This window comes from Mustela nigripes, chromosome 2 (genome assembly GCF_022355385.1).
Source record: "Mustela nigripes isolate SB6536 chromosome 2, MUSNIG.SB6536, whole genome shotgun sequence".
Lineage (NCBI taxonomy): Eukaryota > Metazoa > Chordata > Mammalia > Carnivora > Mustelidae > Mustela > Mustela nigripes.
Genome location: NC_081558.1, coordinates 93,028,523 through 93,054,052, shown reverse-complemented (window position 1 = coordinate 93,054,052; position 25,530 = coordinate 93,028,523). Strand labels below are relative to the sequence as shown.

The 25,530-nt window shown below is 36.7% G+C and overlaps 1 protein-coding gene and 1 non-coding gene across 4 annotated transcripts in view; one reads left to right on the top strand and one right to left on the bottom strand.

Moving 5' to 3' along the window:
- Positions 1-25,530, top strand: part of STAG1 (STAG1 cohesin complex component) — a 428,530-nt gene that overhangs the window by 177,881 nt on the left and 225,119 nt on the right. For all 3 annotated transcript variants that reach the window (XM_059390978.1, XM_059390976.1, XM_059390977.1), the window contains one exon: positions 21,889-21,985. In XM_059390978.1, the coding sequence (XP_059246961.1) occupies positions 21,889-21,985 (97 nt within the window). The remainder of the gene's footprint in view (positions 1-21,888; positions 21,986-25,530) is intronic.
- LOC132012723 (U6 spliceosomal RNA) lies at positions 17,151-17,253 on the bottom strand. The gene has a single exon (XR_009402709.1). It is a non-coding gene; the product is annotated as a U6 spliceosomal RNA (small nuclear RNA).

Below are 25,530 nucleotides of genomic sequence, written 5' to 3'. Positions count from 1 at the left end.
CCTAATGGGGTTCTACCAGTTGCCAAGTATGTCTTTCCCAAGTGTATATATAGGAACCAAGGAAATAACCACAGAGTGGGTCCCTGGTCTGCTTATGTTCACTATCAGTTAGACTTGATTTACAACCCCATGTATCACCTGACTACTGTAAGTCCCTAATTTAACTGGTGGACCACAGTAACATTTTGGATCCCTAGAAATTAAGGTCAGTTCAGAGACAGTGTCTATTTATATATGAAATGTCTAGATAATTCCTTTTCACAGCACATCATACCTCCAATTAATAGCCGCAAATCTCTGAGGAAGGATTAAAGAATGTATGGTGTGTGCTTGTAATAGTTACGCAAGGTGTTTCTTCACGGGACGTACCCGGTCTCCGTGCCCTTTAATGTTCTCTGAGTCTGTGAACTAACTCAGGATTTTCAACTAGTGAACACTTTAACTCTCTACCTTGTTGGTTGATACAAGTTAGACTTCTGGCTGCTAGATCTAGATTTTTTTCTGTTACATAAATCACGCAGTATTATGGTAGGCTTTGACCTGTTTTGTTCCCGGGGATACTCTAATCGTTACCTATTGCCAAAGAACTCTGTAGGGCAAGCCATTCTGATTACCAGTACATCCTTACTGCCCTTAACACATAATGTTCCCACCTCATCTTTTATTAGGTGTGGCCACTTGGGCTGTTACCTTGGATGCTATTATCTCCCTTGAAACCTGGGAGGTACTCACACCTGGCTTACAGGGGAGACTAATCATAGACCTTTATAAGGATGTAGATTCTACCTTTACCAGTATGGTTCTCATTGCTTTCTGGACCCTCTTGTAGAACACAGTTGAGGAGGAGTAGGGGCATGAAATTCTTACATGATAAATCCAGTTCCATATTCCTAAATCACTGGATTCTTTACTCCCTCCATATCAATCAGGGAAGCTTGTTCATCTCAACCTTTAAAGGCAATTTTTAGCTCACAAACCAGATCACGTATTACACTCATTTCTAGCTACATGAACTAATATGTTAAATCTGGAGTCTATAGTTAAGTGTGCTCCTACCCATTAGTTTGGTCTGACGTAGCGTTATATTTCATTCCCCTTGGTCAGTTGCTTCTAGAACCCACTCTCACATGTGGCCCTTGAGTTTCTGTTGGGTATTTAAGCTTTTTCCTGCTGGGTCATTGTGTATACTTGTCTTCCTGGAGTATATTGAGATTTTACCCTAGTTATGGATCTAGAGGTCATAGGATGGCTATGGATCTTAATGAGAATTCCCCTTGAAGGTATCTGCCCCCATGAGATTATCAGAGAATTTTCAAGCCAGAGAAGGCTCGTGTTCTCAGACACTGGAAAGCAAGCTACTTTCACTGGTATTGGAGGCTCCCAGCTACTAGTGGGGTTTACAGAGGGGGGGAATGGGGACAGGTTCAAAATTATTAAATTTCATGTAGGACAAATCAGGTATCTCTATTCCCAGTTTTAGGATCCCATTCTTTTCCTGATCTAGGTCCTAATTTTGAAATGAGAAACTTGATGAAACTGACTGAATTAAACTGTTGTTGTAATTCAGAAACCTATCCAATTAGATTTTTGCCTTGAATTTCAGCAGTGCCAGCCCCACATCTACAAGAAAGAAGAGAATTCTTCTTGGGGAATCCTGGAAGCTCTCTGGTTCTCTCATTGTGGACTGAGTTTGTCATTTTCTAAGGGCTCAAGTATGCACTAAAGGATCTGTCTTATACCACTCTTCTTACAGTTATCATTACTGCCATAATGGCAAATACAGCAGCCCCTTAAACTTTCAAAGATACATTTGAGTTGTTGCTTCATCGCAGTGTACCACAGGTGATAGCTTGATTGGTTTTCTGAAACTACTGCATGCCATAGATTACTAGTATGCCTTTTCCTTGTAAAGGAGCTTAGCCCTGTGCTTAATCCCCAAAGCATTATCAAACCAATCCCCAAATCTAATCTTCACTGGTTTATCTTCTTTAACTACTAGTGGGGCCAGTTCCAAACCAATCTGGATTTAACCCAGAGTCAGAAACCACACAGTTATTTGAATTGGTAAAATTATATGTAGTTGATAAATTATGGTAAAGGAATAATTATAAAGATGTAAAGTAGATGTAAATGAGACTCTCGGGTTCAAAGACATTTCTCAAGGGAAGAAGGACTTGGATGAACCGGTTCTCTTCCTGAGACCTGGGTTTGGGCCTTATTGGAGAAGGTGGGTTTGCAGCCTGTTGAGTGACAGAGAGGTTCTCTGGATTGCCTTAGCCAGAGCTGGTTCACATTTGCTAGGTAGCAGGAAACTACATTCTGAGATAGAGTTGTGTTGCTGTGGTAGACTGTATTACAGTGGAAGATGAGGCACTGCTGCCAGATGTGACTTGGAGCATGCCAGTGTCTGTGTTAGGAGGGCTGCATAAAGAGGGTAATCAGTCCCTGGCTGGGCACAAGAATACCAAAGAACTGCACACTCTTAGCGTGAGGATGAGCTAGACCACCTCTGGTGGATTATGTGGCAAGAGTAAAAAAACAAAACTCTAACGTATCAAAACCAGGAAGAGAAGTCCCCCTTCCTCCTTGAGTATCTTTTCAGAGCCCTTTGCTAATAAAACCTAGCATAGTGTTTACTTTGAAGGAGAAGTGGTTGTAAAGTCTAGTCCATTATTATAGAGCAGATACTGGTGCTGAGGCACAATAAATTGGTAATTGCTATGCAGAGGTTTTCCTCAGATTTCTGGTGTTTGCAGCTATTTGCTTATCTTAAGAGAGAGGCATTGAATGCAGATGGATGCTTTGTATGTGGAAGTAGACTTTGTATATGTTGTGTTTAATTGGGTCCCGAAATTGATGAGATTTTTTCTTTTCCTTGAAATTCATGAATTTTACCTGGCTATGCTTATTTGTGTCATTTTCCCATTCTGACAGGAACTAGATAAGCCATGTTTATGTTTCAGACTCAAATCTTTTATTGATCAGGTACCTCTTAAAATGATCAACTTAATTGTGTTTCTTTTCATTCCTTGTCAAACACTTGTATATGTTGTATCTCCTAAATAACATCTGCCAAGAATTTTACCCCTTTCCTTATGAATTGTTTGTATATTTTTCTTTTATCTTGAGACACCCCCCCCCCCCTACTAAACTTCCGGGACATTAAATTCATTTTCCATAGTGATTATTCTTTCATTGAACCAATAGGTATTTAAATTTGAAAGTTTTTTATTTTTTATTTTTTTTAACTTTTGAGAATGTCCTTTCCATTCTTTAAATTTCCCATCTGCTTCAAATATACCCATCTTGGCCTGATGAGTGAGTCTTTTAGGCATATTATTTTGCTTTGACTTCTTAAGGCGCTCTTCAATTTGGATGGTCAAGTCAAATTATTAGGATCCCTCCTTTGGCACAAATTCATGTATAATAGGTGTTATGGTCTCCATTCCTGTGAGTATCACATAACTAACAATTGTGTTAATTGGATGGTACTTTTCCAGCCTTAGGAATAGGAGGGAACTCAGCTTACCCTAGTGGTCCCCTGCAGTTCCTCTGAGGCCATGAATTTATAGCACGCCTTTCTAGGACCACATATCTCAGGTCTTCTACTATCCTAAAGAAGATAAAGTGATCTCTGAAGGCTCCAGATTTTGAAGGAAGAAACAGCAGCATTCTTTGTAGGCTTTTGTTTTTTGGGTGGGATTTTTGTTGGTATCCACCCATCTCATGCTTAGCTCAGAAAAGTACTTAATTTTGTGCTCTTTCTTTCTCTGACAACCCCTGCAAGAATCCATAGCCTTGCTTGTATCCTGCAGGCTTTGCTACCTTGCTTGCCCTAGCAGTTGTTTTGTCCTGAATGGAAATGTGAGGAACAGTATATCAGAAATTCATATTCAGGTTGTCATCTGCAAAATTCCTCACATGAGAACCTCTGCAAGATAAATATCACAAGTGCAAAGACATGTTACGAACCAGAAAGAAATATTATAAAAGCTTGACATTAAGAAGAATGCTATTTAAAGTGTCATTTTAATTTTTCTATACCATTTTATTTAGACATCATTTTTAGAGTATTCAGGCTTATATACTTGTCGGTATTATCGTTCTGTTTCAAAAGCAGTTACTACAAAACACAAGAGAAAACTAAGATGAATATTCAGTGAAATTATGAAATATGCTGTGTGTGGGACTTTATTTGTCTGAAAAATGGCATTGAAGGATTCTATAATCTGTGATTCCACTCCTAACTAGGGAATAAAATCTGGCCTATCATTGAAGGGCCATACCATTTATCTGAGCTTAAAAATGAATTTGTATTTATGCAATTATATTGTATAAAAGAGCAGTGATGGGATCACATTGGCCAGAAACTGCAGTTAGTTAATATAATAAGAATAGGAGTAGCAGTCAAAGAAATAACATGTGTAGGATCAATCTGTTTTTTACTCTTGAAGTTTAAAAAATAAAGTATTTGGAGAGCTCTGAAAACCCAAGAACATTTTAGCTTATACCTGAGGGTTAAGTAACAGTCTAGTCTCATGGCGTAATAAAGAACTCTTAGTCTGCCTGTATAGTTACTTACATTTACATTCACCGAAAACCTGTATATGATATTGCTAAGAGCTACATGGAAAAATCGTCTAAATATTAATTATTATATAGTCATTCTCCGTTTGGAAGAGGGAGATCTTCATTTAAGATTTCTTAAATCTTCATTTAAGATTTCTGTATAGGGTCTTTAGTTTATAATGTAGTGTGTTATTTTTGCCATCTGCTTGTCGTCTTCTGAAGCAAATGAATCTAATCTTAAGCAGTACTATAGAATACTAATTCTCTGTGTCCTTGTCTGCTTAACCAAGGTCTAATCAAATGGCCTGCTGAAAGAGGAATATTTATCTACTAGAATTTGAAGAATGTGCACTCAGTGTACTGTACAGAGATCCAGATTGAGTTGATTGACCTTTCTTATAAGTTTAGCTTACAGAAAGCTTAGAAGATTTAAAACTCATTTTTAACTACAATATTGACTATTTGTGTTTTCTCTTTGAACCCTTTTTTGGTTTTGTTTTAGTTTTTCTTTCCCAATTTTTAAAATGTTATTTTTCTAAATACCTCAAATTCTTCATTATACTCTCCTCTATTAGAATATGATGAAATCATTACAGCAAATGCAATGATTTTGCTCCTTTTACTGTAAACTGATTCAAATGCTGCATATGGTTTTCTTGTTGAGGATTTGTGTCTAAGTTCTTAGCGGTTTTTTCCTAGTGAACGCTTATATTTAAATGTTTTGAAATGAATTGAGGACAAGCCTATCAGTGTCACAGTTTGAAGTTTTCATACCTTTTTCCATGTTATATATATATATATATGTATGTGTATATGATATTATTTATTTTAAATTTAGAATCATATACCTATTTTTTTTTACTTAGTATGTCATCAACAGCCTTTCTATCATTACTGTTAACATACAGCTCATTTGTATTAATAGCTATATTTTGTGTGTGTGTGTATACACACACACACCATAATTTAGTGAAACATTTCCTTGCAGACATTTAGATTGCTTAACTTTTTTGCTCCAGTAAACAGTACTAATAATATTCATGCAGGTGAGTATTTTCTCTGAGGGAAGAAGCCTGCATATAAATAGTTTAAGCCAGAGGGGCAGCTTTTGGCAGACATGACTGGCCACTTACCAAAATTTATTTTTTCCTTTTCATAGCAGAGAAAGTTTAAGGAGGATACTGGAGATTGTGTCTCCACTCCCCTTGCACTGAGATGTGGCTGCTTAACAAGTTCTTGCCAATGGAGTATTACCAAAAGTGATAATGTGTGACTACCAAGTCTGAATTACAAAAATCTGCTATGTATTTCTGTGATTTCCTCTTGATCAGCTGGTTATTGTTTCTCCAGGTCAACATTGGAAGCCTTTTATAGGTGATCATAGAGCTTCTGTCAGCTTAGGTCCCTGCATGATTGTGTGACTTTAACTTACAATTCAGATACTTGAAAGCTGTGACATTCTCTTTGAGAGATTGTAGGTTTGTTACAAGAGGTGTTCTTTGTGGGTGCCTGGCTGCTCAGTCAATAGAGCATTTGAATCTTGATTTTGGGATTGTAAATTTGAGTCCCATGTTGGGTGTAGAGATTACATAAAAACAAAAAACGTCTTCTTACTGATAATCTTGATAATTGTATTGCTTATCTTTCCCTACTCCCTAATGAGGACAACTCATATTAAAATGTGATAGACTTTCATTTATTAAATTTAAAAAAATTTTTTCTCTATTTATTGTTTTATTGACATATAAGGTATTATTTGACCCAGGAGTACTGGTCTGTGAATCATTAGGCTGACATACTTACCATCACTCAATATAGCACATACCCTCCCCAGTTTCCATAACCCAACCACGCTCTCCAATTTCCATAACCCAACCATCCTTTCCATGCCCCCTTCCGCTCGGCAACCCTCAGTTTGTTTTGTGAGATTAACAGTCTCTTATGGTTTGTCTCTCTGCCGATCCCATCTTGCTTCATTATTTCCCTTCCCTATCCCCCAAAATCCCCTGCCCTTCCCCTCAAATTCCTCATATCAGAGAGATGATAGAATTGTCTTTCTCTGATTGACTTATTTCACTCAGTATAATACTCCTAGTTCCATCCACATCGTTGCAAATGGCAAGATTTCATTTCTTTTGATGGCTGCACCGTATTCCGTTGTGTATATATACCACATCTTCTTTATCCATTCATCTGTTGATGGACATCTAGGTTCTTTGCGTTGTTTGGCTATTGTGGACATTGCTGCTATTGTGGACGTTGCTGCTATAAACATTCCGGTGTATGTACCCCTTCAGATCACTACATTTGTATCTTTAGGGTAAATTCCAGTAGTGTGATTGCTGGGTTGTAGGGTAGCTCTATTTTCAACTTTTTGAGGGAACCGCCTTGCTGTTTTCCAGAGTGGCTGCACCAGCCTGCATTCCCAGCAACAGTGTAGGAGGGTTCCCTTTTCTCTGCATCCACGCCAGCATCTGTCGTTTCCTGACTTGTTCATTTTAGCCATTCTGACTGGTGTAAGGTGGTATCTCCTTGTGGTTTTGATGTGTATTTCTCTGATACCGAGTGGTGCAGAGCACTTTTTCATGTGTCTGTTGGCCATCTGCCATCTGGATGTCTTCTTTGTAGAAATGTCTGTTCATGTCTTCTGCCCGTTTCTTGATTGGTTATTTGTTCTTTGGGTGTTGAGATTGATAAGTTCTTTATAGATTTTGGATACTAGCCCTTTATCTGCTATGTCATTTGCGAATATCTTCTCCGATTTTGTCAGTTGTCTTTTGGTTTTGTTGACTGTTTCCTTTACTGTGCAGAAGCTGTTGATCTTGATGAAGTCCCAGTAGTTCATTTTGCCCTTGCTTCCCTTGCCTTTGGCGATATTACTAGGAAGAAGTTGCTGCGGCTGAGGTCGAAGAGGTTGCTGCCTGGGCTCTCCTCAAGGATTTTGATGGATTCCTGTTCTCACATTGAGGCCTTTCATCCATTTTGAGTCAATTTGTGTGTGTGGTGTAAGGAAATGGTCCAGTTTCATTCTTCTGCATGTGGCTGTCTGGTTTTCCCAACACCTTTTGTTGAAGAGACTGTCTTTTTTCCATTTCCATTTCCTGCTCTGTCAAAGATTATTTCGCCATAGAGTTGAGGGTCTATTTCTGGGCTCTCTGTTCTGTTCCATTGATCTATGTGTCTGTTTCTGTGCCAGTACCATACTGTCTTGATGAAGACAGCTTTGTAATAGAGCTTGGAGTCTGGAATTGTGTTGCCACCAACTTTGGCTTTCTTTGTCAACATTGCTCTGGCTGTTCAGGGCCTTTTCTGGTTCCATATAAATTTTAGGATTATTTGTTCCTTTTCTTTGGAAAAAATGGATGGTATTCTGATAGGGATTGCATTAAACATGTAGATTGCTTTAGGTAGCATAGACATTTTCACAGTATTTGTTCTTCCAACTCATGAGCATGGAGCGTTTTTCCATTTCTTTGTGTCTTCCTCCATTTCTTTCATGCGTACTTTATAGTTTTCTGAGTGCAGAGTGTTTGCCTCTTTGGTTAGGTTTATTCCTAGGTATCTTATGGTTTTGGGTGCGATTGTAAATGGGATCGACTGCTTAATTTCTCTTTCTTCTCTCTTGTTGTTTGTGTATAGAAATGCAACTGGTTTCTGGGCATTGATTTTATATCCTGACGTGTAAGTGAATTCCTGTATGAGTTCTGGCATTTTTGGCGTGGAGTATTTTGGGTTTTCTGCATAAAGTCTTGTATCGTTTGCAAAGAGTGAGAGTTTGCCTTCTTCCTTGCGTATTCAGACGCCTTTTATTTCTTTTTGTTGTCTGATTGCTGAGGCTGGGATTTCTAGTACTGTGTTGAATAGCAGTGGTGATAGTGGACATTCCTGCCGTGTTCCTGACCTTAGGGGAAAAGCTCTCAGTTTTCGCCATTGAGAATGATATTTGACGTGGGTTTTGCCTAGATGGCTTTGAGGATATTGAGATATGTATCCTCTGTCCCTACACTTTGAAGAGTTTTGATCAAGAAGGGATGCTGTACTTTGTCAAATGCTTTTTCAGCATCTGTTGAGTATCATACAGTTCTTGTTCTTTCTTTTATTAATGTACTGTATCACATTGATTGACTTGCGGATGTTGAACCAGCCTTGCAGCCCTGGAATAAATCCCACTTGGTCGGGGTGAATAATCCTTTTAATGTACTGTTGGAGCCTGTTGGCTGGTATTTTGATGAGAATTTTTGCATCCGTGTTCATCAAGGATATTGGTCTGTAATTCTCTTTTTTGGTGGGGTCTTTGTCTGGTTTTGGGATCAAGGTAGTGCTGGCTTCATAGAACGAGTTTGGAAGTCTTCCTTCCATTTCCATTTTTTGGAACAGTTTAGGAGAACAGGTATTAGTTCTTCTTTAAATGCTTGGTACCATTCCCCCGGGAAGCCGTCTGGCCCTGGGCTCTTGTTTGTTGGGAGATTTTTGATGACTGCTTCAATTTCTGTACTGGTTATGGGTCTGTTCAGGTTTTCTTTGTCTTCCTGGTTCAGTTTTGTTAGTTTATACGTCTCTGGGAATGCACCCATTTCTTCCAGATTGTCAGATTTGCTGGCGTATAGTTGCTCATAGTACGTTCTTAAAATTGTTTGTATTTCTTTGGTGTTGGTTGTGATCTCTCCTCTTTCATTCATGATTTTATTAATTTGGGTCCTTTCTCTTTGCTTTTGCAGAAGTCTGGCCAGGGGTGTGTTATCAATCTTACTAATTCTTTGAGAGAACCAGCTCCTAGTGTCATTGATTTGTTCTACTGTTCTTTGGTTTCTGTTCCATTGATTTTTGTTCTGACTTGACTATTTCTCTTCTCCTGCTGGGTTTAGGCTTTCTTCACTGTTCTTTCTCCAGCTCCTTTAGGTGTAGGGTTAGGTTGTGTACTTGAGAGCTTTCTTGTTTCTTGAGAAAGGCTTGTATCGCTATATACTTTCCTCAGGACTGCCTTTGCTGTGTCCCAAAGATTTTGAACAGTTGTGTTTTCATTTTCATTTCTTTCCTGAATTTTTTCAGTTCTTTAATTTCCTGGTTGACCCATTCATTCCTCAGTAGGATGCTCTTTAGCCTCCGTGTATTTGTGTTCTTTCCAGCCTTCCTCTTGTGATTGAGTTCTCGCTTCAGAGCTAGAACATTGTGGTCTGAAAATATTCAGGGAACGATCCCATCTTTGGTACTGGTTAAGACGTGATTTTGTGAGCCAGGGTGTGATCTATTCTGAAGCGTGTCCCATGTGCACTAGAGAAGAATGTGTATTCTGTTGCTTTTGGATGGAGTGTTCTGAATATCTCTGTGATGTCCGTGTAGTCCAGTGTGTCATTTAAAGCCTTTATTTCCTTGTTGATCTTTTTTGCTTAGATGATCTGTCCGTTTCTGTGAGGGAGGTGTTAAAGTCCCCTACTGTTAGTGTATTATTGTCAATGTGTTTCTTTGATTTTGTTATTAATTGGTTTATATATTTGGCCACTCCCAGGTTAGGGGCATAGACATTTAAAACTGTTGCATCTTCTTGTTGAACAGACCCTTTAAGTATGATAGGGTGTCCTTCCTCATCTCTTGTTATAGTCTTTGGCTTAACATGTAATTTATCTGATATTAGGATTGCCACCCCAGCTTTCTTTTGTTGTCCATTAGCATGGTAAATTATTTTCTATCCCCGCACTTTCAGATGGAGGTGTCCTTGGGTCTAAAATGAGTTTCTCGTAGACAGCATATGGATGAGTCTTGTTTTTTCTAATACATTCTGATACCCTGTGTCTTTTGATTGGGGCATTTATCCCATTCACATTCAGGGTAACTATTGAGGGATGTGAATTTAGTGCCATTGTATTGCCTGTAAGGTGACCGTTACTGTATATTGTCTCCATTCCTTTTTGATCTGTTACTTTTAGGCTCTTTCTTTGCTTAGAGGACCCCTTTCAATATTTTCTGTAAGGCTGGTTTGGTGTTTACAAATTCTTTTAGTTTCTGTTTGTCCTGGAAGCTTTTTATCTCTCCTTCTATTTACAATCATAGCTTCGCTGGATATAGTATTCGTGGCATGTTTTTCTCATTTAGTACTCTGAATATATCTTTCTGGCCTGCCAGTTCTCTGTTGATAAGTTTGCTACCAGTCTAATATTTTCACCATTGTATGTTTTAGTCTTCTTGTCCTGAGCTCTTCTTAGAATTTTCTCTTTGTCACTAAGACTTGTAAATTTTACTATTGGATGATGGGGTGTGAACCTGTTTTTATTGATCTTGGGCAGTTCTCTATGCCTCCTGGATTTTGATGTTTGTTCATTTTCCATGTTAGAGAAATTCTCTATGTAATTCAATTCAGTTCCCTTTTGCTCCCCCACCCCCTTCTCTTCTTCTGTAATCCTAGTGATTCTAATACTGTTTTGTCTTAGGGTATCACTTATCTCTGGATATTCTCCCCTCATGGTCCAGTAGTTGTCTCTCTTTTGCTCAGCTTCTTTATTCTCCATCATTTGCTCTTCTGTATCCCTACTTCCCTCTTCTGCCTCATTTATCCTAGCTGTAAGAGCCTCCAGTTTTTATTGCATCTCATTAATAGCTTTTTTTTTACTTCAGCTTGGTTGGATTTTAGTTCTTTTATTTCTCCAGAAAGGGCTTTTGTTTCTCCAGACAGGGTTTTCTAATAATCTTTCATGCCCTTTTCCAGTCCATCTAACACCTTGAGCATTGTTACTCTGAACACTATATCTGACATATTACCAGTGTCCGTATTGATTAGGTCCCTACCTGTCAGTACTGCCCCTCGTTCTTTTTTTTTTGTGGTGAGGTTTTCCATCATTTTATTCAGATGAGAATAGTTGAATGAGAGAATAAAATACTAAAACGGTGTCAAAGACCCCAGAACAATGTATGTTAACCAAATCAGAAGCTACCCCAAATTGCAGGGCAGAAAGAAAGGGGTAAAAAGGAAAAAAAAATATGTATGTCTTAGACTGGTGAATAGAACAGTTCCACACACTTGATGTCGGGTGTATTTTGGTGTCTTAGAAGAAACTACCTCCCAAACTCTTAAGGAAAGGAAAACTTATATGTACACCAAAATAAGAGTAAACATGATGAAGGGATGGAATATGAGTGTAAAGACGAAAAAATTTTAAGAAAATCTAAAAAAGCAATTGATATGTTGGTTGGAAAAAGAAAGAAAAAGAACGTGGAGGAATTTGATTAGGCTGGAGACTAGAACAAATCCCTGTGCTGGATAATAGGGTATATTTTAATCTGTTGAAAGAAATTGCATACCTGAATTTTTTTATAAGGAAAAACCCTATATATATACAAAAAATAAAGCTAGATACTATGAAGATAAAATATGACTGTCATCATGAATTTTTAAAATATTTTTTTTTGAAAACTATTGTCAAAAACACTGAAAGAGGAAAAGGTAAAAAAATTTAATAAGAAAAAAATAAAACAATTAACTTTGTAAGACTAAAGTATCATGGGGAGAACGCCATGAATTCCATGCTTTTCTTTCTCCTCTTCTGGAATTCCGATGTTCTTCTTGATCATTGAGCATGGTCTTGGCTGGATCTTGCTGGTCTTCTGTGGAAGGGGCCTGTTGCAGTGATTCTCAAACGTTTTTGGGGGAGGCGGTATTGCACCACCCTTGCCAGGGGCTATGTAATCTTCTCGGGTTTTCTCTTGGGAATTTTTGTTCCTTGAACAGTTTCCGTAAAGCTTTGTAGGAGGGAAATGAAATGAAAATGGTGGCCTCCCATTCTCCACTCGGAGGAGCCAAGAGCTGGGGCCCCACTTATCAGTGCATCCTTAGTGAAAATCGGTTAATCTCTCCTGTATCCCCGGTCCCCGGCTGTATTGTCGGCTCACCTGGACCCACGTGTTTCTGTCTCTGGTGCACATCCCCGTTTGGAGTCTCCAAACCCAGCAGATTCCTGCCTTCAGAGAAGGAGGGTGAATCTCCCCATACCTGCCACTTGTGGGGTCCCTGCTCAAAGAATAGTGGTCCACCTGTTCCATGGATCATAGTTTAATGTAACCCCAAGCTGAGAGCACACTCCTCGGCTCCGTCTTTTTGTAGTTGGCTTCCCCTCTCTAAAGCTGCAAGTTCTGCTACACTACACTATAGCCCTGATCCTTCAGCGACCCTCCGGGAGACCTGAGGCACCCTGTCCCCTTGAGGGCTCCATTCCTGCTTAGCCTCTGGCGCTATGTCCCTCAGTGGAGCAGACTTCTGAAAGTTCAGATTTTGTGCTGGCTGCTCCACTGCATGCCAGGAGCCGGCCCCTCCCACTGTGAGCCAGCCCCTCCCCCCGCAGTCTATATTCCCGTCTCTTCGGATTTGCTTCTCTGCACATTCTACCTTGCAGAAAGTGGTCGATTTTCTGTTCTTAGAATTGCTCCTCTTCTTCTCTTTGATGTCCTGTGGGGTTTGTAGGTGTTCGGAATGGTTTGATAATTATCTAGCTGGACTCCTCCGTCCTGATATCATCTCAGGCTGCTACTTCTCTGCCATCTTGTCTCTTCTCTCTGTAATATAGTTTCTTAAGGTGGACATTTAAATCATTGAATTAGACCTTTCTTTCATAAATATTTAAAGCTATATATTTTTCTCTAAACACTATTTTAGCTGTATTCCATAGCTTTTGATAATGTGTTTTCTTCATAATGTGTATCTTCATGGTGAATTTACCCCTTTATTATTATAAATTCATTCTTTTAATATTTGTAAAACTCCTTGTTTTAATTTCTTCTTTTGTCTGATATAAATATAGTCATAACAGCTTTATTATACTTAAAGTTTGCATGATACATATTTTTTCATTCTTTCAGTAGAACCTATTTAAGGTCATTCTGTATATAAAGTGTGTCTCTTGTAGATATCTTGTGATTGGGTTCTTTCATCCAATCTGAATGATCTTTTTCTTTGAAGAGGAATGTTAGTCCATTTCCTTCCTTTTGTTTTAGTTTTCTTAGTCTGAAAAGGTTTTATCTTGCCTTTTTTTTTTTTTTGTACATTTAAAGTGTATAACTTTGGTTTCATATATTTGTATGTTGCAAAATGATTACCATTATAGCATTAGCTAATAACAACCCATCCCCTTGTATTATTTCTATTTGGTGCTTTTTTTTGTTTTGTTTTTGTTTTTTTGGTGGTGAGACATTTAAGATTATAGAATACAGTGTGATTAGCTATAACCCTCATTCTGTACATTGCCCCCAGAACTTTTTAATCTTATAATTGGAAGTTTATATCCTTTGACTGATTGCTTCCCATTTCCCCTATCTCCCAGTCCCTGGTAACTACCACTCTATGTCTGTTTCTCTGGATTTGGCTTTTTAAAAAAAAATTCCCTGTAGAAGTGAAATCATGCAGTATATTTTTTTTCTCTGTCTGACTTATTTCACTTATCATTACAACTGGAAGGTTCATCCAGTTGTCACAATGACAGGATTTCCTTCTTTGTGTTGGCTGAAAAGTATTCCAGTGTATAATACTGCATTTTCCTCATTCATTCATCTGTTGATTTGCACTTAGGTTGTTTTCATATTTTGGCCTTTGTGAAAAATGATGCAGTGAACATGAGCATGCAGTTATCTCTACAAGATTCCCCTCAGTCTGATGTTTATGTGTCTGATGTCACATTTACAGTTTTTATACTGTGTATTTATTGAAGTTAAAGTAATAGTTTTAATGTTTAATATTTTAATGGTTTTGTCCTTTATACTAAAGTAATTAACACACTACCATATTATAATACTAGGGATTCAGAGTCTGACTGTGTGTTTACATTTATAGTGTGGTCCTGTATTGTCATTTTTTTTTTTTTTAAAGATTTTATTTATTGGAGAGAGAGAATCCAGTTGGGGGAGGAGGAGAGGGTGATGCAGACTCCTCATTGAGGAGGGAGCCTGATGTAGGGCTCAATCCTGGGACTTCAGGCTTATGACCTAAGCCAAAGCCCGATTTTTTTTTTTTTATTTTTTAAGATTTTATTTATTTATTTGACAGGCAGAGATCACAAGAAGGCAGAGGGGGGAAGCAGGCTCCCCGGTGAGCAGAGAGTCCCTTTCGGGCTTCCATCCCAGGAACCTGGGATCATGGCCTGAGCTGAAGGCAGAGGCTTCCCCATTGAGCCACCCAGGCGCCCCTCAAAGGCAGATTCTTAACCAACAGCCACCCAGGTGTTCTGTATTTTGTCATGTTTTCATGTTACGAACAGTGTCCTTTTATTTCTGCTTAAATCTCTTTTCAGCATTTCTTGTAATGCAGGTTTGTGGTGATGAAGTCCCTCAACTTTTGTTTAGCGAAGGTCTTTATTTCACTTTAGTTCTGAAGGACAGCATTACTAGGTGAAGTATTCTTGATTGATAGTTTCTTTATTTTTGCATTTTGAATTTATCTTTCCATTTTCTCCTGTCTGCATGGTATCTTTATCTTGTTTTGGTATCACGGTAACGCTTGCCTCAGAGTGAATTTGGTAAAGTTCCCTTCTCTTCTGTTAGAAGGGATTTGTATTAATCCTAATTTGAATGTTTGGTAGAATTCATCAGTGAAGCTGACTTGTGTACTGTTGTTTGTTAGGAGGCTTTTCATAACTTACTTAGCCGCCTTACTAGTATGTGTTCAGGTTTTCGGTTAGATAATGGTTTGGTCTTGGCAGGTTTATTTGCTAAGAATTTATCCATTTTTTCTAAGTTGTCCATTTTCTTAGCATATGGTTATTCATGGTATTATGATCATTTCTATTTCTGTGGTACCAGTCATAACATCTTTTATGTCTGATTTTGAATTGTCTTTCTTCTAGACGAGTTCTGAGGTTTGTCAGTTTTGCTTAATTTTTAGGAGAATCAGCTCTTAGTTTCATTAATCTTTTCTGTTATCTTTAGTTTCTATTTCACTTATTTCTACTCTCATCTTTATTATTTCCTTCTTTCGGCTTTATTTATTTTTTCCCCCTAGTTCCTTTAGGTATATAGTTAGGTTATTTATTTGAGGTTGAGGTTTTTATTGTTTCTTTATGGAATCATTTATCATTGTGAGCTTCCCTCTTAGAATTGCTTTTGTCCCACCCCATAAATTTTAGTATGTTAAATTTTCATTTTCCTGTTTTTTAAGCTAAGAAGAAAATAATAGAGAAGAACTACAAAGATATAAGGAGGAGATAATTAACAAAATGTCATTAAGTACATACTTATCATTAATTACTTTAAATGTAGATGGACTAAATTTGCAAATCAGAAGACAGTGAAGTGACTGAATGGATAACAAAAAGAAGATCATCTACATGGTGTGAGACTCTCCTTAGATATAAGAACTCTCATGGCCTTAAATCAAAGAGATGGAGAAAGGTATTCCATGCAAATGAAATTGTAAGAAAGCTGGATTAGCTCTGTTTATACCAACCAAAGTAGATTTTAAAAACGAGGATTGTAATATGAGATAATAGATCATCATGTTACATAATGATAAAGGGGTCAATCCAATAAGGTAATGTAGCATTTGTAAATATTTATACACCCAACATAGGAGCACCTAAATATGTAAAGAAAATATTAATAGATCTCAAGGGAGAAATGTACAGCATTCCAGTAATTGTGGGGGACTTTAACATGCCATTAATATGCCATTTATATCAATTCGTAGATCATTTATACAGAGTAAGGAAACCTTAAATGACAGTTTAGGCCAAATTAATAGTCCTAACAGATATTTACAGGATATTCCATCCAAAAGAACAGAATATACATTTTTCTCAAGTTCACATGGAACTATTTTCCAAGATAGATCATATGCTAGGCCAGAAAACAAATCTTAATGATGATTAAATTCATATCAAGCATATTTAATTTATGTCCACAATAGTATGAAACTAGAAATTAATTACATGAAGAAAACTGAAAATCCATACATTTGTGGAGCTAAAACATGCTATTGAACAGTGTGTCAAAGGAAATCAAAAGAGAAATAAAATAATTTGATCCATTATTTTTTAAAATAAGCTTTCTACATTTTCTTCTCCTTTTCCCTTTGGGACTTCAGTGATGTATATGTTATTTCTCAGCATGCCACAAAGCCCATACGCTGTCTTCATTCCTTCTCACTCTTCATTTTGCTGCTATGTTTAGATACTTTGTTTGATCTGTGTTCTAGCTTACTGATTCTCTCTTCAGTTCAAGTTCATTGTTGAAACTCTTATTTAATTCTTTGATTATAATCATTGTATTCTTTAGTTTCAAAATTTCTGTTGTTCCTTGTTTTCTTTTTTTTTTGTTAAACTTCTAATTTTGTTATTATATAGTTTTTCTGATATCTTTTTTATCTTTGTTGTCTTATAGCTCTCTGACTAGGTGTATAATTTTTTTTTTAAAGATTTTATTTATTTATTTTACAGAGATAGATCACAAGTAGGCGGAGAGGCAGGCAGAGAGAGAGAGAGGAGGAAGCAGGCTCCCTGCTGAGCAGAGAGCCCGATGTGGGACTCCATCCCAGGATCCTGAGATCATGACCTGAGCCCAAGGCAGTGGCCTAACCCACCGAGCCACCCAGGCGCCCAATTTTTTTTTTTTTTAATATGGAATGCTTAATGAGTTTGCATGCCATCCTCGCATAAAGACCATGGTAATCTCTGTATCATTTCAGTTTAGTATATGTGCTACAGAAGCAAGCACAAAAAACTATTTTGAATTCTTTGTCCAACAATTTCTGGATTTCTTTGGGCCATTTACTGGAGGTATACTGCATTCCTTTTGTGGAGACATACATCCTTGATTCTTTATAATCCTGAAGCTGTTTGTTTTCATGTCTGTGCATGAGGAAGCAGTTACCTCTTCCATAAGAGGAGCCTTTTACCTGTGTATGAGGGCACACTTAATCATGCAGTGACCTTGGTCTGCTGGTGTAGGGTGAGAAATGTGGCATGTGATGGCACTGGGTCCAGGAAGGCATGATGTCTTTTTGGTTCAGGCCACCATGTTCTACTGCATTGACAACTGGGTAGATTTTAGGGGGAACTGCGGAAGATCTGTACTGGCTGCAGGGGCTGTTTGGGTTCTAAATAACACCTTCAGGTTTGGTATCTAGGGACTTAGGCAGGCAGTGATCATGGCTAGAGCTAGTGGTGTGCACACACTCAGCTGTGGTGGGTAGCTGCAGTTGTCTATGCAGTGGAAGAGACTTGCCTCAGACACAGTTATAGTAATAAGTATCAGTGCAGGTCGCAAGGGCTAGAGCCAAATATGCACTCACTGGTAGCTGTAGAGGCCCTGGCTGGCAGTGTGGTCTCCTGTGGTTGCATACTCCTTCCAGGCACTCACGCTGTGGGAGGCCATGGATGGGACTTGGGCTGGGGGAGAGGGGTTGTGGGAACATGGTACCAGACAGTGACAGAAGGCAGGGTGTGATCTGAGCCTACCAGTAGCTAAAGGGTTTCTTGGCTTTTGGTACACTCACCAGTGGCTGCATATTTCTCTAGCCTTGTGCATTCATGCTGCAGTGGAGACCAGTGATGAGTGTTAGTGGTACATAGCTAGAGAGGCTACCTCTGCATGTGGGAACAGCGCTGAGCAATGGGAAGTGGCACTAGGCTGGTGTCATACTCATCTAGCTGTAGATGCTCAGGTTGGCTGCTTATGTGGTTCCTTGGCTCCCATGGGACTGCAGAGGGACTCAGGTGACTGGCATCTTACACTTCTGCAGCCATAAAGATCCTGCATGGCTATGGGGCAGATCTGGTGGTGGCGGGGAAAGTTTCCGGGAGAGACTCAGGTAGCTGATTTCAGCTAACAGAAATATCTGTGGGGAGAAATCTGTCAAGATCCACGGGAGTCCACAGTGACTGTGCCAACATTTGGCTTTGTCGGTAATAAAATATGCGGAGTTTGTCTGCAGAGTAGATCTCTGTGAACCGTGATTGCTCTTGGTGCTTGTCTGCTATAAATAGGTTTTGCTTTTATTCTTTATTCCTAGCAAGCTCAATACATCCATGGGTTGCTGATCTAGGGGTGAAACCAATGCTAGACTTCTGCACACTGCCCTGCAAGGCTGGGGGAGCTGGATGCTCACCACACTCTTCCTCTCCTCTTTTTAGCTAGGAAGTTCCTTCTGAGCACTGTGAAGGGGTGTTAGTTTGGGTGATGGGATTATGCATGCAAAATGAAGTTGCCTTCCTTCTTGTGTGATGATTCCTCACTTTTCTTGTTGTTTAAACGTTCTAAATGGACTCTAGATGTCTCCTGAGGTTGTTTGTGGACTGCTGTCCAGTTATTGATCTTTGTGGGATCACAGGGAAGCTGGGTTTTTTCACCAAATGATGGGCTTTTTTTTTTTCTTTCAGTAGTTAAATATGTCTTTCCATTATCCCTTGGCTTTTATTCTTTTTGATGAGATGTGTGCCATATTTCTTAGCCTATTGTCCCCTGTATGTACCATATGGCTACTTAAAAATATTTTCTCTAGTGAAGATTCCCCACAATTTAATTTTGATGTGTCTTATGTAGTTTTCTGTTTTATTCTGGCCCCTGGACCAAGCCAAGGCCTTATATATTATGAAATGCTATGTAATCTATCAACCTATGCCCATACTTGGCATTGCCTCTGACAACCACCAATGTCTGCCAATTCAAGAAGGATTTAACTCTCTGGAGTTTAGTTCTTAAGATTGTTTGGCTTTTACCCCTTTCTGATAACTTTTAAAATCTTTCCTTTCATTAAAAAAAAAAAAATCTTTCGTTTCAGAAGCATAACCAATTATACCAGAATCATTTATTAAATTAACCACTCCTTTTCCTCAAAAATTGAAGCATCTCTTTTGTCACAGCTTTAAGTTCTGTATATACCTGGATTTATTTCTGCACTCTATTTTCTAGTCCTGTATTACATGCTGTCTATATTGTTTTTAATATCTTTGTGTTTAATTTTAGTACTTTAAATACTTTAGGACATTAAGTCCCTGTTTACTAGTTTTATTCAGAATGTTTTTGGACTCCTCACATATAACTGGTAGGATTATACATTCATACTGTCACTTTGGTAATTAAAATGTGTTCACCATCTTCAGAGTGTTTTCACAATTATGGGCCTCATGTAGAAGTGGAGAAATGGCTTCCTCTTTAGCTTTGTGCCATAATTCCTTATCTTGGTCAAAAAGCATTTCTGCTTGGGTGGTGAGTCTTAAAATCACTTGACCTGCTTTATCCATTCTATATCCTCACCACCATTATTAGCCAATGTGTCCTTGACACATTATTCAGCAGAGCTGAACCATGAACAGATTTCATGGTATCCTTTTTTTCTTTGTATCCTCTTCTAGAGCTGTAATATTTTCTCTGATTTTCTGTTTACTTTTAAAGTAAAACCTTCCAGACACTAATGTGATGAGACAGAGAAACAGAGTGTTGTATAGATTAGCAATTTAAAAAAGTCCTCTCTTTCACATGGAAAAAGGAAATGTGCTTGTTCCTCAGTAGTAAGAAATCATTAAAGAAGGCATATGCTCAAACATAGTGGTTAAATTAATAGTATTGATGACACATATTATTGGTGAGGATGTGGAACACCCAGTCTTATACATTGATAGATCTCATAAATTGCTGATGGAAGTATAACTTAGTACACTTGTTTTGGAAAATCGCATGGCATTATCTACCAACGATCTATACACATGTATCCTATGTGTTAATAAGTTTGCTACAAAGTTTATGCCCATCAAAATACGTGCAATCATGTTTATGGCAATTTTATTCATGATAGCCTTAAAATGGAAACAGTAGTGTGTCCTTAAATAGTAAAATGGATAGTAAATTATGGTATGTTAATACAATCAGACACTACCCAGCAATGCAAAATAAGTACTAATATACATAACAACTGATACAGCTTTGATTAAAATAAATCAAACATAAAAAATGAGACTAACTATATGAATTTCAAAAACATGTCCACTGTTGGGGAATAGTAGTTAAACCCTTTGAGCTGGGAATGTTTTTTTTAACTGGATGGGAGCATCAGGGAGCCATTTCCATTTTGGAAGTGTCTTATATTTTCATGATGGTTAGGATTACACAGGTGTATGTATTTGTAAAATTTCATCAAGGTGCAACTGAAGTTTCATACATCTTACTGTATATAATTGTATGTCCATATAGAAGTAAAAATTTAAGAGTGTTTAAAAATTACTGTCATACATTTTTTCTGATACCCTACACCCACCAAAGGAAATCTCAAACGGTATTGCCTACAAGTATGCTATATGGAATCAGTATAAATTTGCCTAACAGTTTAGGAAAACTTTATTGATAGACCTATAAGGCTTTTATTTTTTTAACTCCATATATGAAACTTACTTAGGTGGTTTCCCATATCCTTTGAGTTTCCATTATTTTCTGCAATAACATTTATACCTTTCTTGAATTTATTCCTAGATAATTGTAGTTGTGAACAGACTGCTCATCCATTTATATTTCTTACATATTGCTAATATCTGAAAGTTGTTTTGTACATTTATCTTTTGTCACCTGTCTTATCAGATTTTTTTTTTCCATTGTAAATCTTTTGAGTCATTTTAGTAGAGACTGTTAGGTATTTTTTTCAACTGTTGGAAAGGGAGAATTTTCTTTATTACCATTTTACTAATTTTTGTTCTAACTAAAATCTTAAAACATCCTTGCCTTGTTCCTCTTTGAGTTGAAATGTCTTGAGCATTTCAACAAATATATCTTAATCTTTGTCTTTACCTTGTTTGTATATTAATTTCATCTAACTAGTTTTTCTAGGAGTTGTTTACTAAGCTTGGCTGCATAATTTTATCAGAAACCATTTTGAAATCTAGTAATATGATCATTTAATTTCTCTCCTTTACTTCATAAATTGAATTATTTGATTTCCTAATACTGACTCATTCTTGCATTCCAGACAAAAATTAATTTGGTTATATATGGTGTGTATTCTTTTTATGCAGTACTAATTAAATAGGTTTTTTTGATACTTAGAAAATTTCTATCTATGTATAAGTGTAATTAGGTTAGCTTTTGTGTTATTTTCACAGTGTGGTTTGAATATTGGTGTCTATAGTTGCTTAGTAATTATTAGACTTATTATATTTATATTGTGGTCTAAACAAATTTTTGAAACCTAGTAACTCATATTTTAATTACCTTTAAAAATAAAGGAATCTTTAGTTTTATTTGGCTACAGAGAAGTGATTAAGTAGACACACACAGATAAAAATCACAAACTTTTAAAAAAATTTATTTGCTGTAATATCAATTATTTTGAAGTTTTCATTTTTATATATTTTTTTTCTACAGTCCGTGGTGGATGACTGGATTGAATCATATAAACAAGACAGGGACATCGCACTTCTGGATTTAATCAACTTTTTTATCCAGTGTTCAGGATGTCGAGGTACATAATGTTGGGATAAATAATTACATTGAGTCTGTCAGTCCAACAGTGTTAAATTTACTTCATCTTTCTTTAGTTATATATAATCCATCCTGTAACTGTGACCTGATCTTTTTCTGATAAGAAAAATTATTCTTATTTAAGGTTATTTCATCTTATTTTTGTTCAGTTTTGCTATGAAATAACAAGAGATATAAAAACTTATGAAAATTTAAAGGAAATCTAAAATTTGTTTCAATTTGTGAACTGACTTTTTAGTTACAAGCTTTTATAATTAATATTTACTGATCTTATTTGTACTTATGCTCCACATTAGGAATTTTGCTAGTTGCTAACATTCATTACTTTATATCCTTGTCAATATTTTGGTCCTCAATGTATAGATAAAGTACTTGAAGCTTAATAATTTGCTTTAAGTAACATAAGTACCAGAATCAGGTTTCTTAAGTTATTCATCCATTGGAAATCTGTAGACAGTTTTTTAAAATGAAATGTAATTTTATTTTTATCATATTGATAGATATTTTTCTTCTCGGGAATAGATAAATCTTAACAGATTATAATGTGTTACATGGGGGAAATCAGCTGGTAAATTAGCATTCTTTGCTTTTCAGCACGGAAAGTACAGTGATCTTAATAAGGTCACTAATACAGTTGATATCTTGAAGGCTTTTTTACTTCTGTTTGTCACTCACAGTATTGACACAAGTAGTTTATCAAATATTTTCAGAACACCTATCCTGTAACTAAGCACTCTTCCAGAGTATACTCAAGACAGTCTCTGCAGTATTAGAGTCTGTGTAGTTTTCAAAGGAGGTTTTATTACAAGGAGCAGAGAGGGAAATATACCAATAGTGCCTTCTTAAGAGTAATAACACTGGTTACAATTTAATGACAATATTATGTCATTATTTGGCTTTGTGTTTTACAAGAATTTGCTCATTTAATATATTAGTTAATAGTCAGATCAGGCAGTTACGATTTTTATAGATAATGTAACTGAGATTAAAGGGGTGATGTAAGTTTTTGGACATCATACAGTTAGTTTAAGTGCCAAACTCAAGATTCAGAGTCAGGCTTGTCTCAGTCTGGTATTTGTGTCTCTAAAGACAAGACACTATAGTAATAACAAAGAGGGACTTCTGATTTTGCCCAGGCTTTGTATCTCTGTGTATGTGTAAATGTTAGAATATTTGTAAGAAAATGCATCTCAGAGAAAGAAAGTCTGTGGTGAGACTGAGGCTGAGAAAAAGAAAGTTAAAGGGGTTGAGAAAGGTCCAAGTTAACACATTATGTATAACTGCCTTAAGACAAGAAAACAGGGTACACTCAGGCATAAATAGAGGATGAACCTTAATCTGAGAGGATTGAGATTGGTGAAGAGTGGCAGGAGATTATGCTATTTGGAGGAAGGTGACTTTGTTAATTTTGTAGTTTTAAAGGCAATAACTGAGTGATAAAGTAGTTTAAGTGTATTATGTCATCTGTGTTAAGTGTTCTGTTCGATTTGGATTTGATTTTAAATCAATTGGCAGTCTTTAAATTTTTTCCTTTTTTTAAAAAAATTTTTCCTTTTTTAATTCATTCCCAGTTTTCAAAAGACCAAAAAGCTTTAGAATATATGAAACAAAAAAGTCTTACCACCTCCTGCCTTCCCATCTATCTCCGTAGAGTTAACTGCATTTAACTTCCAGTTATCTGTCTGTTGGCATTATTTATCTAATTTCTCTATGTTTAACTAGGAATATACTTTCCTTCTCCACCACTCTTACACAAAAGATACTTATGTATAAGGAGCTTTTTAAATATAGCATCCTAGCATTCTTTTGTGTGTATGTACAATAATTTAATTTAACTGGTCTTCTATTAAACCCATTGCATTATTTGTAGTCTTTTGCTATTACAAACAGTATTGTAATGAATTGATTTGTGTATACCTTATTTGCTCTTTGTGCAAGAATGTAGAAAAATGTGTTTGTAAAATTATATCAGATATTGCCTAACTTCTATATGAATTGTATCCATTTTTATTCCCATTGGTAATCCATGAGAATGTTTCTTCTGGTTTCTTCAGCAATGTTTTTATCAAATTTTGGGATCAGCCTTATGAAAGATGTAAAAATGATGTGCCAATGTGATTTTTTAAAATTGAGGTCAAATTCACTTAACATACATTAGCCTATTTATTTATTTATTTATTTATTTATTTATTTATTTTTTATGATTAACCATTTAAAATTGTACAGTTCAGCAACTTTTACCATGTTCACAATGTTGAATGTTGAGCAACAACTTCTCTCTAGTATCAAAACGTTTCATCAGTCCAGGAGTGTACCTCATATGTATTAAGTTACTCATTCCCATTTGCCTCTCCTCCTTCAGCCCTTGGCAAATTCTAATCTCCTTTCTGTTCCTATAGATCTGCCTGTTTTGGCCATCCTATATAAAAGTAGTTCTACAACATCAGACCTTCTGTGTCTGATTTCTTTTACCTAACCATAATATCTTCACGGTTTGTCAAGGTAGTGCCATGTATCTATAATTCATTCCTTTTAATGGCTGAATAGCATTGTGGTATAGATCACAATTTTTTAAATTTATTCATCTGTTGGTGGACATTTGGATTATTTCCACAACTATAAACATTTATGAACAAATTCTGTTTGAGTACTTGTTTCTTGATTTTGGGGGTTAAATACATAGGAGTGGAATTCCTGGATCCTATGGTAATTTTATTTTCCTTTTTTAGGGAACCATCAAATTGTTTTCCACAGTAGCTGTAGCATTTTATATTCCTGTAAAAAAATGTTAAAAGGATTCTTATTTCTTCACCTCCTGTCCATATTGTTTACCACAGTAGCTGCCCCAATTTACATGCCCACCAACCGTCTCTTGGGTTCCCTTTTCTCCACATCCTTGCCAACACTTGCTGTTTTCCAATTTTTTAATTTTAAGTGTCCCTAGTGGGTTTGGAGTGGTATCTCGTTGTGGCTTTGATTTGTGTTTCCTTAATTATCAGTGATCTTGAACAGATTTTCATGTGTCTGTTGGCCTTCTGTATCTTTTTTTAAGAAATGTGTATTCAGTCACTTCTCGGCCTTTTGGCTAAGATCAAGTGAAGAGATGTGTATTCAAGTCCTCTGTTCATTTCTAAATTATTTTCCTTTTATTGTGCATTGTTAAGAGTTCTCTGTATATTCTGAATACTAAGCCCTTATCAGATATATAAATTGGAACTACTTTCTTCCCATTTTGTAGCTTTTCACTTTCTTAAAGATATCCTTTTGTACTCAAACGTTTTAATTTTTAATTTAGTCCATTTCATTCTTTTTTAAAATTTTTTGCTCATGCTTTTAGATTCATAAATCTAAGAATCCATTACTAAATAAAAGGGCATGAAGACGTATCCTTTTTTTTTTTTTTTTTCCAAATAAAGACAGTCCCCAACTTACTATGATTCAGCTTGGGATTTTTTAAAAATCTATTTTTAAAGATTTATTTATTTATTTTAGAGAGAGGTGGCAGAGCGGGGCAAAGAGAGAGGG